General features: G+C 41.2%; 1 protein-coding gene across 1 annotated transcript; it reads left to right on the top strand.

Annotated features, from left to right (window-relative positions):
- The first annotated feature begins 1,839 nt into the window (after positions 1 to 1,839).
- Positions 1,840 to 13,773, top strand: lhx6a (LIM homeobox 6a). Its single transcript, XM_063480696.1, has 9 exons — positions 1,840 to 1,962; positions 2,825 to 2,896; positions 3,172 to 3,354; positions 5,129 to 5,250; positions 11,825 to 12,045; positions 12,390 to 12,490; positions 12,585 to 12,680; positions 12,848 to 13,022; positions 13,185 to 13,773. Exons 1-9 carry the CDS (start codon positions 1,885 to 1,887, stop codon positions 13,262 to 13,264), a joined length of 1,128 nt encoding a protein of 375 aa, XP_063336766.1. The 5' UTR covers positions 1,840 to 1,884; the 3' UTR covers positions 13,265 to 13,773.
- The last annotated feature ends 71 nt before the right edge of the window (positions 13,774 to 13,844 follow it).

The following is a 13,844-nucleotide window of genomic DNA, read 5'->3' as shown; positions in this document are numbered from 1 at the left end:
AAGAGACGAAATCCTGATGAGACTGTAAACTGGATTTAATTGGCAGATGGATGAATTTGCCGGCCAAATGGCCTTTTCTGTGTTTTTGTGAGGTTACCAAGTAGGAACTGTTGGTCTACAGCTCGCAGCGGGCTAATTATTGGAGAAGACGGAAGAGCACAATTTCGTGCAGACCGATGGACCAAATCCTACCTCTTGACATCACTCAGCTCTTCGTGGGATTTGTTTGTTGCTGTAAAATCATTCATGCGGCTGCAGAACATTTGTGAAATCCATTACAGCATTTTTTTCATTCTATTTTTATTTTATTTTATTTATTTATTTTTATTTTCCTTGCCTGTAATTATCTGTTTTCAATAAAAGGCCCACTGGATAAATATATCCTTTTTATTTCATGGATACACATTCGGGTGTATTTTTTTTTCTTCTTATTTTTAAACGCTTGGATCATTTTGATGGAATAATTCCTGAAGTGTAGATTTACAGATAATCATGGATCCGCTGTGGAAAGCGGGATGATTGACATATCGATCTAAACTATTGTAGGCTCAAACATATCCTGTAATTATAAAGCTCAGCCTTTTGTTTAATGGCTCCCTGAGTTTCTGTCAGCGTTTAGATTCAGTTACATCAGCTCCTATAGTTTATGTATTTATGTATATGTCTTTATACTTTTGCATAATTGTATTAAGGATTTACATTAAAAATAAACAAACACATTAATCTGTGGATTTAAACGTAGCCCCAGCTGTGTTTGAAAGATCTGTAAATCGTGAATATTTGCCCTACTAATATACATCTTTTACCTTATTACTTATAAATCAAATTTATTCTTATTTTTTATTGAATTTTAACTTCAACCAGTTTTATTTTATAAATACATGATGCCTTAAATCGCAATATTTATGTTCTTTAAATAACTGCAAGCATAGCGACAACTGGCATAAAATTATCCAAAATATTAACGGAATTATATTTTGAATCATGGAGTTGAACTAAATTCAGTCTCAAAATTGTCTTCTCTTTAATTATGACTATTTTTTCTTTTTTATATATATAAATGAGTAATAAGAACATACATATGGTTTTATCCGCATATACACAGCAATCAGCGTGTCTATAACAAAAACTTTGGTTTTCACGCGCAAACTTGTGCGTTAATTGCCGCATTGTTGTCCGCGGTCAACGCCAGCTGTATATTTCCAGTAGCAAATAAATGACAATCATATAAACAACTATAATTTTATTTTTCCCCCTCTGCTGCTATAAATGTCTAAGATATCAAACATCCACCAGCAGAGCTTTGAGGAATCAGAACTGTTCCAAACTGCGCGTCCAGCCTTCTCACGCACATGAAACTCTTTACTCGCCCTCCCCCTTCTTTAACTATAAGGCAGGCCAGAGTCTCGCACAAACTTTCACTGCAGCTCTGCAGAGACACTCAGGTTCTCCGCTCGCCTGTGCAGCCCCGCAGGTCTCTGCTGAACCTCAAGAGCTTTTCTTTTTGGGGGGGTGTTTTTACGAGGCGCCTCGATTTGATTCACTTCCTGTGGTCGGACCCCCGATCAGAAAAGGGAAAGAGAGAAGAAGAAGACAGACAGAGAGAGAGAGACAGGGGCAAACGTAAGAAATCTGTTGTGAAGAGCAGCAAGCAAAACTCTCCGGCGCTGCGTGGCTGCATCACTGCCGTGACAGACCGTGTTCGTGTTTTAAAGAGACATTTTTTTGTAAAACAAAAGTGCGCGCCACAGTTCATTCATGGTACGGATATAACTGTTTTTCCCCATTTTTTACTTTTTTGTTTTCTTTTTCTTTTTTTTTCACGCCCATCGCCGACTATTCTCCTGATCCCAGACTCTGGAAACTCTGAGACGCCAGGGGTTCATGTACTGGAAAAATGAAGTGTTGTCCCCTCTTTCAGAGGGAAATAAAATTCTGTCCGAAGGAATCCCAACAAAGCAGGTACTGACACTCTGGAAACGCAATGTTTGGGCCTTTTTAAAAAGGTTTAAAATGACTCTACTTGCAGCTAGTCATATGTGCAGTGCGGATGCTATACTAGGCTCTAGTTTTACTGTGGGATATTTTCAACATGCCAGTTTCTTCTCTCACTGAACGGGACGGACGGCAGAAGCGCGCAGTTTCTTCGGCAGCCCCCCCGGGGCGGGGATCGTGCGGGGATTTTGTTTTTTGTCTCTCCGTGATCTCACAAGAATCATGTTTCTTGTGTGTGTGTGTGGAGATCAGCTGCACGCGCTCCTTCTGCGTATGAATGGCGTGATTTGCTGTCCGCGAGCCTCTCGAGCGCTGCCAATTCGCGTGAAGAGAATTAGATTTTAATTACAGCCATTAAAAATCAAATTTGCAATTCTTTGGGTGACCCGTTGCCTTTTTTCCACTCTGATTGACAGCTGAAATTGACACTCCGTGTCCCTCTTATCCCCCCAGCGTTTCAAGCTATTTGTAATTACAGGTAGTGCCCACCCCCCCCCCCCCCCCCACACACACACACACCCCACTTCACTCCCCATCCTCCAGTCTCGTGTCCTGGATTGCGAAGAAAATACTATTATTCTGAGAGGCATGGGTTAAGGGCAGGGGGAACAAAATCAATCCAATTTGAGATAGCTTCATTAAAACATTGCCTTTTGTTGCAGGGGGCCTTTTAAACAGGTTTAACCGGGGGTTTATTGTCAGGACTACTTTATATAGGAGTAGCCTCGGAGAGCTGTCCGCAAATGTATCCCGAGGATTGCTCGGCTCAGCTGATGATGAGACAGAGAAAGTGATGAAGACCTGCCGCTCACTGATCGTTTTCTTGTAGGTGATCTCCACCGAGCACCAGAGCACACCGGGAGCCTCGCGCTGCAGTGTGGACTCTAAGCACACGCCAATGGTGAGAGCTTTATTGCCCGTTTATGCTTTAAAACATATATGTTTAAAAAAGGCTCTTTCAGTGCGCCGATAGCGTGCAGCGGATGACCGTTTGGCCCACGCGCATTCACGCTGGCGAAACGGGATCACAGATAAGGTTAAATTTGTGAATTATGCGCGCACTGCAGTGCAAACACATGGTAAAAAAAATGGCGACATCTGAAAACTGTCAGCGCGCTGATGAGGATGATCGGTGTGTGTGTGTCAGTGCTGAGCTCTGCTGATGCCCTCTTGCAGTCTCACTCAGACGGAGAATCCCAGCGGTCCAACATGGAGCGGGAGGACACTCGCTCTTCCCCCAGCACTCCGTCCACCCCCTCCGTGTGCTCGCCGACCTCCACCACCAGCTCGGTGCCGTCCACCGGGAAGAACCTGTGCGCCAGCTGCGGTCTGGAGATCCTGGACAGATACTTGCTGAAGGTGAGAGGCCCGCCATACTTTTAGACTTTTTGTTTTCCTTTTTACATTAACAGACAGAAATAGTTCGTCTGCACAAGGCAATCGGGAGCTAATGAAGTAGGATGCTGTGCTGACTCTGCTCTTATTTTTGGATTTGGCAGGCCCGCCGTAAGTTTGCACGGAATTTAACGCAATTTGGAGATTGAAAGCAAAATAAATAAATAAATACAACTTCAAACTGAAAACAGAAGAAAAGAAGAAAAAAAAAAAAGGTTGCAATGATATTTGAAAGCAGCTATATGCCTGACTTACTTAAAACTTTTATTATCTTGTAGCCAACTCGGAAAACAGGAAAAGACACAAGAGGCGATTTGTTTCTAAATCTCAGCCATGTTATCGCCACCGTAACATTTCAGGAAACGGAGATTAAACGGCGCTCTGTGTTTGGGAGACCGCAGACAGTCACAACAGGGATGTTTTGGTTCTTTTGCTGTTTCACAGCCAGGACGCCCTGCTTTTGTCGCGTGCGCTCGTGTGTTTCCAACCCCAAACAATCTTCACTAGTGCGCGCGCGGCCGTGTGTGTGTGTCAGGAAGTGTGAAGATCATTAGTTCGTTATCTGCCTACTTTGTTCGACATCCGCGGGACAGATAAGATAAAGGAGGTTATTTTATTTAAATATTTAATGTCTGGGCTTAAATTAAATGTTTAGGCTATTATAATAAATTAGTCACACTGAAATTTTTATTTTATTTTATTGTATTTTTCATGTCCAGATCTATTAGTTTATCTGCAATTATCTATAGAAGACGTTTTGTCTATACATGTTGTAAATTCTCTGGATATATTTAATTTATACGATCTCAAAAACTAAACAATTAAAATCTTTTGTGTGCAACAATTGTTTGTCTTCTTTATTTAGCCAGTTTTTTAAAAAAAAAAAAAGTAATATATTTTTCCCATGATTTTAAATGTCGGGACTGATTATTTAACACCGTATTCAAAATAGTAATTAAAAACAACTCAAATTCATCAACGAAAAATATATCTATTAGGGCAAATAATAATAATAAGTACTAATAATCATTTAAGGTTATAAATATAAATCTAACATTAAGGCAAGTGTTTTTGGCAGCCTCCTTTAACTCTGTCATATGAATAAATAGACAAGCCGGATGGCTTTGCTGCCTGTAAGCTTGGAAAAGTATAATTAAAAAAATAATAATTTTGAAACATTTTTTAAAATTATTGTTTTCCTAAACGATTATAGTGCTGTTTAACGAAGAAGAAAATAATCGCCCAGTCACAGAAAATATCGGTTCATGCCTTAATATTTCATATAATATTTTAATTGCCAATAAAATATGTTTTAGGACAAAAACAAACAAGCAAAAAAAAAAAACCCAAAACTCCTAAAAAGCATATTGCTAAAATACAGAAACATCTGCACGCCTTATAGTTTCAGCATTATACTCATAAATGGCTCAAAATTGTGAGGCATTTTTTTTTATTTAGAGTTTTTTGTATTTTATTTATTCAGTTAGAATAGTGAGTAAAAATACATTTTAAAAAATAGTTAAAAAAACCCCTTTATTTATATCTCTCATAAACATTCAAAATAAGCTCATGATCGATCGGATTTGCGCAGGCGCGTTCATAACGCATGCTGCTGCATCACGTCAGTGTTCCACAGTGTGACAGAGTCATTACTCACCACAGCAGACACCCTAAGTCCTTAATGCGGCCTTATATCATCAGTTTGTGTGTGTTTGACACGCTTGGTGTCTCTTTGCAGGTGAACAACCTGATTTGGCACGTGCGCTGTCTGGAGTGCTCAGTGTGCAGGACGTCACTACGTCAGCACAGCAGCTGCTACATCAAAAACAAAGAGATCTTCTGTAAAATGGATTATTTCAGGTAGGGTAAGTTTATGGCCGTGTTTTCAAAATACCACGTCCGCCCCTCTGCCAGCACAGCTCTCTCTCTCTCTCTCTCTCTCTCTCTCGTCGCACACACGTGCACTCACGCACGCTTATCCTTTGAAACGTATGCATGTGGGTTGCCTCATATATTCTTGAAAAGCCTTTTCAAAAACTGAAAGTGTGTAACAAAATAAAAGCTTTTGCCTACAGCGAAGGGCTGAAAGATTCAGTTTTGTTATGGCTATCCAAAAAACGCGACATTTTCAGCAGCTAGGCCTATAAAAGGAAAAACACTGGAGTGCTGCACTCTGGGAAAATTTCATTAAAAAGTTTAAAAAGTTGTGGGCTGTGTAGTTTTACGCTATTTAAAGAAAAACGCTTTTGACCTTGTTCTGACCAGCTTCTCTTTACCGCTTTGATCATATCAGATCTTAAAAGGCAAATTAAAGTTAGCACACTTAAGTTTCTTTTCGCTTATTTATGCATTTCCAGTGCACTGTGCCAGACTGGCTGGGCGTGTTTTTGTGTTTTGCAACTGCCCGATCATTGGATCCTTTCACCAGCATTTAGTGCCTAAAAGCTGGTGAAATCATTTTCTCATGACGCAGTCTTGAATGAGGTACAAAATTAACACACCACGTGCCACGATGCGCGCGGATAACTGTTTTAACACCCTGACAGGGACACGTGATGTAAACGGAAATTAGCGGAAATGCCAGTTTGAGCTGTCCGGATTTAGTCGGTCCCTATAGACAACCAGAGTTTAAGTGCAAAAAAGGAAATGCCTAATATCTATTCTATTCTATTCTATTCTATAATAAAAGGATATGTCTCATTTTTAAAAAGCAAATATAATTTCAATTAGAGAATCAAGCCTAATAACAATAATAATAAAACCCCCAATAATGATTGTTTAGTAAACCTTAAAAATTAAATATCTCTGTCACTGTCAAGAACGATAACAACGAGCTATGATAATATATCTAAAATAATACAAAATAAAATTGTATACTGTCTGTATACAACATGCCATGAATGCGTAGGCAAATTTTGTACAATTTTATTACAATACAAGCTGGACTAGGAAAGCCTGTCTGATGTTTTGACTCAGATTTGTATTCCCTCTTTGTGTGTTTTTGTGAGTGCCAAAAAGCGAGAGGAAAATATAGAAATGCGTGCAGGCCTGTGTGTGTGTGGTAGTACAGGGTTAAATGGGGTTCACAGCAGCATCAGTATGGTAAATTTCTGTTCAGTAGCCTGGAGCTGGTGTATTAATCGTATGGACACGTGTGCCAATTTGTGCTTAACGCTCTGTGTGTGTGTGTGTGTGTGTGTGTGTGAGTGAGTGAGTGCATGGAGCTGCAAGTGAGCGTTGGTGTTTGTCTGATCAAAATCTGACACCAAGTCACTGCTCTGAGGTTTATAATCACCAGCAATTAGTTGTCCCCCCACCCCAGACCCTCAAGCCTCCAGACCAGCAATTAGACCGCCCCGAGTTCCTGGTCAGCATGTAACTCGTGTGAATGTGGCTTATGTCCAAACTGAAAACACACCCTGAGACAGATACCTGCACACGGACAAACATGTAATAAGAAACATAAAAACACAAATGTGAAACTTTGAAATGGGCATTAGCAGAAATGCCCAATGCAAACACCTGCGCACATAATCCACCTACTCACACGCACACACTGGTCACCAACACACACAGATCTCTGTTTATTTATGCATGTCTAGCAGCTGCCAGTCATTTTGCTCATTTTTTCCCGAAAATGGAGACTTTTGTGTTTGCTCTGCCGCACCATAATATTTTACCAACCCACCTCTGGTTAAATGCTCCCTCAGAATTTACCTCCACACTGCTCACTGAGAGACTCAGAAATGCTTTTTAAATGTGGACGCTTAAGTACGTCATAGTATCAGATCTCCAAAGATGGTAATGAATAAAACAGTTTAAGCTCTCTTACAGTCAAAGAGTTTTAAGCGCTTGATTGTTTTAAGGTATATTGTCACTTGTTGGTAGAGTTGTCTTTCATCAGATTGCTTCTCTTTCTTCTCTGTGCGCCAACGAATTAAAACAGAGAAAACCTCGGCAATGTTGCGTCATCCCATCATAGGAGAAGTGCAACACTGCAGCAATTATTATTTCTTTTAATCATCAAGGCATCTGACAAATATTTAGTCACTTACTCTTTAGCGTTTTAAAGGCCTGAAAGTGGCGACAATTGTACATAATCAGACGCCAAAGACCTCAATAATATAATATAATCTCTTTTCAGAATTACTGCAGTATTTTAGCCCCAGATATTAAAAGCCATTTGTCATTATTGTGCTAATTTAATTTTCTTTGCTCTGTAGTGGTTGATTTCTGCATCCTGGGTAAAAATGAAATGCGTTTGTTGTGTATAATGAGGGTCACTTAGGGCCTCTTTCTGGTTAATTTGGTCATAGATGTAGTTAAGTGGCATTTTTAAACCTATATGGTTGTTAATTAATTATTTAAATACACAGAAAGCTAAGAAAATATTTAATTCATAGAAACTGGGGGTCTAAATTAAACTGTCACATAAACTGACACATTTCCCCCTAAAATAAAACGTATTATTACTCTTGTTATTTTTCCTAATTTTGTTTAAAAAGTTTTTTAATAAAGGGTGTGAATGAAAAAGGTTTTTCTGCACAGATGTTTTATATGAAAAACTTATAGTTATTTTCACAAAATGCAAAGCAACTAATTTCCTAAATTTAGAAGTTTAAAAACTGGTCAAAAGACCCAAACTGCTCCACAGTTTACCTCACATTTGTCATCTATCTGCTGTACAGAACTATGACTCTAAAGACAGGAATGACAAGCATAGTCATAAAAGAGTTCATAATGCAGATACGCAGATTAAAAACTACTGCAAGAAGAGAATGGTTAGTATGGTTACAATATGTGGACGAAACCCCTCTTTTGCACAATAACATCAGTGCTTTTGGATTCGATGTCCTTATAAGTTACTCTGAGAATGTGATGCTATTTTAAAAAATGCTGCATTGAAGCTTTGCTGCAGGGCTGGGGCCTGTGCAATGGTTACTTCTGTAAATATAAACTGTAATCTGGGTTTAGGCCAGATTTAAACTAGGCTAAACACCGCTGCAAGTCCAGATCCTTTGGGCTGCTTTCAAACCTCTGGAGATATTTCCTCATCTGTGTCAGCCTCTCATCTGGCTTTGGACTGACAGCTGCTTTAATGGGGCGTAATAGCAGGAAATCAGAGTGGGTTTCCCTCCATATACGTGTGTATGTGTATGCAGAGGTTGGGTGGGGGCGATGTCAGCGTTATAGGGGTGCAGGACAGAGCCCCCGCTGTGCCTCTCAAACCCATGTCAGGCCTTGGGGGCTTGCTTTCTCTCTCTCTCTCTCTCTCTCTCAACCACACACACATACGCAAACCATTTCTTTATCAGCCTCCTCCCCTCTCCCCCCTCGCCTCCTTGCAGCCCTCCCTCGCCTTGCCCCATAGAAACCCCAGCCGCGTCCGTGAGCTGCAGGCCACACAGGAAGTTGCCCTAATCAGGGGCACCCCGTGACACTGACACTGTAACCAGAGTCCACGTATGTAATGAACTTCGTGGGTGAGATGTGAGCACATGTGGATGTGTGCATGTCTCTTTATGCGTGTGTGTGTGTGCTTGAATTTTTTTTATTTTTTTATTTTTTTGCAATAATAATTATTCATCAACCACCCACCTCTGGTTAGCTGATTAGGTCTCCATAGCAACAAAGGAGAGCAGCAGCTACAGAGATTTTTATCAAGAAGCGAATGAATTAAAATTATAATAAGACATCTGTGACACACAGTGTTACGCTGCTCAGTTAAAGCGCTGCACTAGATTCTTCATGCTGAAAATCAGATTGGCTGTTGCAAAGAAAACTGCCCGTATTCCTAGTTACTACAGGCTAAAAGAGCAGCGGATGAGAGTGTCAAGGACTTGTATTTTCTGCAGGGTTTATCCATAAAACCCTGATCTATTAAAACCTGTTAAAAGACGTAAAGCATATGAAACATTTCCCCTCTTTTTCTCAGCTCAGAATCCTGTCAGCCTAATGTGAACCTCTCGCACACAAACCGCACAGCCTCTCTCAGGACAAATCTAATAGAGATTAGCATGTTCTCAGAGCACATCATAAATAATCCAAAAAACGTGTACCTCCTCAGGCCCCTCTTTCAGCAGCAGGTGAATTACTGTATAAAAAAAGAGTAAAAATTAGACAGAATAAGGGGAGCAAATAGGAGAAGTCTGAGGAGGAAAGGAAGTTTTGCGGTGAGTGATATAAGGGCTGCGAGGATTGACACGGATCCAAAATAAACATCAGTTTTTTGGTGCAAAGGGAAAATAAGATACAGAAAAAGTATGGGTGCAGAAGTAGGAGGGAGGGGAGGAAGACAGAAGAGGAGGAGGGGGTTAAAACAAGGGATGGTTTGCAGCTTTTTCTGGGTTCTGTCTCGGACCATGAAACTGACAAGCTGTCATGCTGCATTAGCTGCAACGTTCCACAATGTTTTCCTCTTTACTGTAGAAACAGGCCCGACTTCTCTGTAACAGTCTGAAAGGATATCGTACAGTGAACCGTGCAGTCCATTTGTCTCCCGGAGCGGCTTTAATGGCACATAAGAGGTTGTTTGGTTAAATCTGAACGTATCAGAGACAACTTAAGCCCTTAGTGGGTGCCATGCCAGCCAATTTTCCTTGAAGGTCATCACAAGGACTCGCTGTTACAGTCGCACTGCTTTCCCCCCCCTTGATGAATACCATTTTTTGCATTTGTTGTGATATCTATATGATTTGTTGACCTGTGATGATAAAAACTAGGTTGACCCTCAAACAGAAGTCGCCTAATGATGCCCCATAAATAGTCTGCACCACACTACATGCATAAAAGTGACTTCTGGCAAACAAGCTCCTGCACATAAGGACGGTTACAAGCTTGTGAGATGTCAGGGCCTTAGTATGCTTTCATCCTAGATAGAGTGGACTTGAGTGCACGCATACGCTGCCAAACCCACTCACTTGGCAGCCCTTGTGCTCCTCTGCACCCCCAGCTCTCTTTGCTCGCTCTCTCCGCCGCTTACGCTCTCCACTTTGCCATTTCCCCCCAGCCCTACGACTCCCTGTCTCAGTCACTTACGTCCTCTCTCTCTCTCTCTCCATGACTATTCTTTTCCGGCTCCCTGCCCTCCGCCAGCTCCACTGACCTCTGACTCTAAATATGGCTCATGTTTGTGGCTGTGTATAGAGCAGCGAGCGAAATATCGGGGTGAGCACGGCTGATGAATGTACACAAATCCGGCTGTACAGTGCAGCACACTGCGCATGTTTACCCCCACCCCCTTCCACGCCAGTTTTACCCTTGAAGAAGCACTTTCTTTCAGGCTGCTTACAAATCTGGCCTCCTCCAGGAGAATTGGCAGCTGCCGACCCCAACAATGGCTCTTAACATAACCATAACCATCTCCAACCTAAAGCGTTTGATACCCATTAAAACCCATAATGGGTCCTTCAAATGAGGCGCTTAATATCTTTTTATTCTTGTGCAAAACAGGGAACATCTATAATATTTCTGTTGCAATAAAATGGAGATTTATTTGGATACTCCACGGACCCAGCTGCACAGTAAACACATCTCGTGAAGGGATATGAGATATTCGACATTTTTCCCCTAAACAAGTATCATCTGTATTGCCTATGTCTGATATATCTTATTTCATAAAGCACAAGTGCTGCAGCTCAATTTGACTAATTTCTACACACATATTACTAATGTATTAATAAATTTGAAAATACTTTTTTAATATTTGGGATTTACATTTTTTCTTTTTAGAAGAATGGCCACCGACATACGGGATAGGAAGGCCTTTTTGTGGGATTAGTTATAAATCTACAGCAGCCTTTATTTCTTCTTTGACCCCCGTGTCCCATTTTATCCCCCTCATTTAAAACATTTAAACTAAGCAGATGTTCAGCTATCTTATTTCTTGCTAATGAGGAATTATCTTGAAGCATTTCTAGCCTTACATCTTTCTCTCTCCCACCGACCACCCATCCATAACAACAAGTCAGGTGGTTTGGGTTTATTCACCGCCAACCTCGCTGTTGCTATCAGTTACAGCGAGGCGATCTAGAATGATGTCATCTGGGTTTTTCTTCATCTTCCACTGTGTTTAAAGCCAACCTGGCTTATGTGTGTTTTTGTGTGTGTGTGTATATATGTGTCAGGGGCTTCATGCATCAGTCAGGAAATTGCAGGTGTTGGTTTGTTTGCATTCAAGGCTCAGCTTGCAGCCGCACTCAGGAGTCTTTTCTGAAAGCCATATCCTCCTCCTCCAAGGTTTCCTTTAAAGCTTCTGAGCTTTGCCAGAAATTAAAAAACAAATCCATGTCAAACTTCACTTCAAGAAAATATTCTCAAAGAAAAGGAAGTCACTGTGTATGTTTCATTTTCTGTTCTGCAACAATTTTATCTTTTTGCCTTTTTTTTACCCATAATTCCTCATTCTGCTGCTCTGTTCTTCTCCCCCTCACAGTAGGTTTGGTACTAAGTGTGCCCGCTGCGGGCGACAGATATACGCCAGCGACTGGGTGCGGCGTGCAAGGGGAAACGCATACCACTTGGCATGTTTTGCCTGCTACTCGTGTAAGAGGCAGCTGTCCACGGGAGAAGAGTTTGGTTTGGTGGAGGAGAAGGTCTTGTGCCGAATCCACTACGACACCATGGTGGAGAACCTCAAACGAGCAGCTGAGAGCGGTGAGTGGTTGGGTAAATGACAAGATATATCTGAAGCTGTGCTTTTCAGCAAATTTATTGTCTGATTGAATCATTCCTTGTCATAACTATTTCAAATGATTGATATCTGTTAATTTTCTGAGAACGGTAATACCTACAGAATTAGCATGTTATGCTGCAAGAGCGGAAAAGTAGGCCACGGCTCTTAAATTTGGGTCCCTGCTGGGGCATCAAAACTCCTGAGGTCCCTTTGATATGATAAAATTTTCAAGTCCTGTAGACTACCTATTTCTCCTGACATCTATAGTCACTTTATTTATCACTGAACTATTATCTGACTTGCATGTGTGTGTGTATGTTTTTAGGCAACGGCATCACATTAGAGGGAGCAGTTCCAACAGAACAAGACAGTCAACCCAAACCGGCCAAAAGAGCACGGACATCGTTCACCGCAGAACAGCTACAGGTGAGAAACGCTCTCAGCAACACCGAAGTGCACAACGTTGATTTACTGTGCCAAAGCCCTGACACAGTACCTAATATTTTGTCTCATTGTGCAGATCATGCAGGCACAGTTTGCTCAGGACAACAATCCGGATGCCCAGACGCTACAAAAACTAGCCGACATGACAGGCCTAAGCAGAAGAGTCATACAGGTGAGCAGTGTGTATAAAAAGCACAAATCTATGATGTCAATATAATTAAATGTTAAAATGCTAAACTAACGAAACACATTCTTACAGCTGTTCTAAATACATGCCACTGAAAAGACAAACTTTCAGAATATAGCCACATGATGTCTGGTTACATTGCATCTTCATAGGTGTGGTTTCAAAACTGCAGAGCAAGACATAAAAAGCACACGCCCCAGCACAGCGGGGCTCCTCAAGGTCATCCTCAGTCCAGGATACCCTCATCTCTGCCCGATGAGCTGCATTACTCTCCGTTTGGCAGTCCCGAGCGCGCGCGCATGGTGGCCCTTCATGGGTACATTGACAGTGAGTTATCATTTACTGTGGTGTAAATAGGCACATCATTTTTAGTATTTGTTTTGACTTTTTAAATTATGGGAGTTGCTTTGTAAGACACACATTTTGCTTTTTTTTTTTTTTTTTTTTTTTTTTTTAAATCTTGTGTGTTTTTTATGATTTGCTCCCCAGGTCATCCCTTCTCTGTCCTGACCTCTCAGAGTCTCTCTCATCAGGCCATGTCGCTGCCTCAGCTGCCCCTCAGTCGCTAGTTCTCCGACATGGCCCTTATGACCCCTGACCTCCCGATCCCAACCCCTGATCTAACATCAGTGATGTCTCATGAACCAACTCGAAGGTCATCCAGGAGTCAGCGTGGAGAAGAGACAAATATTGCAGGAGCCTTGTCCACTGAAACCAGAAAAAAAGAGAAATGGATGAACGAGATAAAAGCTAAAAACCATCTGTGATTATGTTCTTTTCTGGGGATAGGACTTCCAAAAATGACTTTGAAGCGTTTATCATTAAACTCACAGACTATGTTTCACACGGACCCTTTTGCTTCACGTGTACAGCATCCTCCACTCTACTCAGCCACCATCTAATGTGGAGGTGAAGGGAGCTTTAAAAGGATAAACTGAGCAAGGAAACTTCTTGAAGTGCTGTCAAAACACGAAGAGAAATTTAAAGGGGAACTATCTTTGTGGCCCTAAGGCCACAGTAGACCACATTAGAGGTAAGGCTCCTGGCTCTTTTCTCTCTAAGCAACCATGAAGGAATCTAAATATAACAGAAATCTTTGATTGTTGAAATATTTTTTATTTCGGAATGACATATTGACTTTATGACGTC

This window comes from Pelmatolapia mariae, linkage group LG7 (assembly GCF_036321145.2).
Source record: "Pelmatolapia mariae isolate MD_Pm_ZW linkage group LG7, Pm_UMD_F_2, whole genome shotgun sequence".
NCBI classification, from domain to species: Eukaryota; Metazoa; Chordata; class Actinopteri; order Cichliformes; family Cichlidae; genus Pelmatolapia; species Pelmatolapia mariae.
This window is presented reverse-complemented; position numbering and strand designations above follow the sequence as displayed.

Coding starts and splice junctions, on each gene's coding strand:
- lhx6a (XM_063480696.1), top strand. CDS start 1,885: ATGTACTGGAAAAATGAAGTGTTGTCCCCTCTTTCAGAGGGAAATAAA. Junction 3,355..5,128: donor TGGACAGATACTTGCTGAAG/GTGAGAGGCCCG, acceptor GTCTCTTTGCAG/GTGAACAACCTGATTTGGCA. Junction 12,491..12,584: donor TCACCGCAGAACAGCTACAG/GTGAGAAACGCT, acceptor CTCATTGTGCAG/ATCATGCAGGCACAGTTTGC.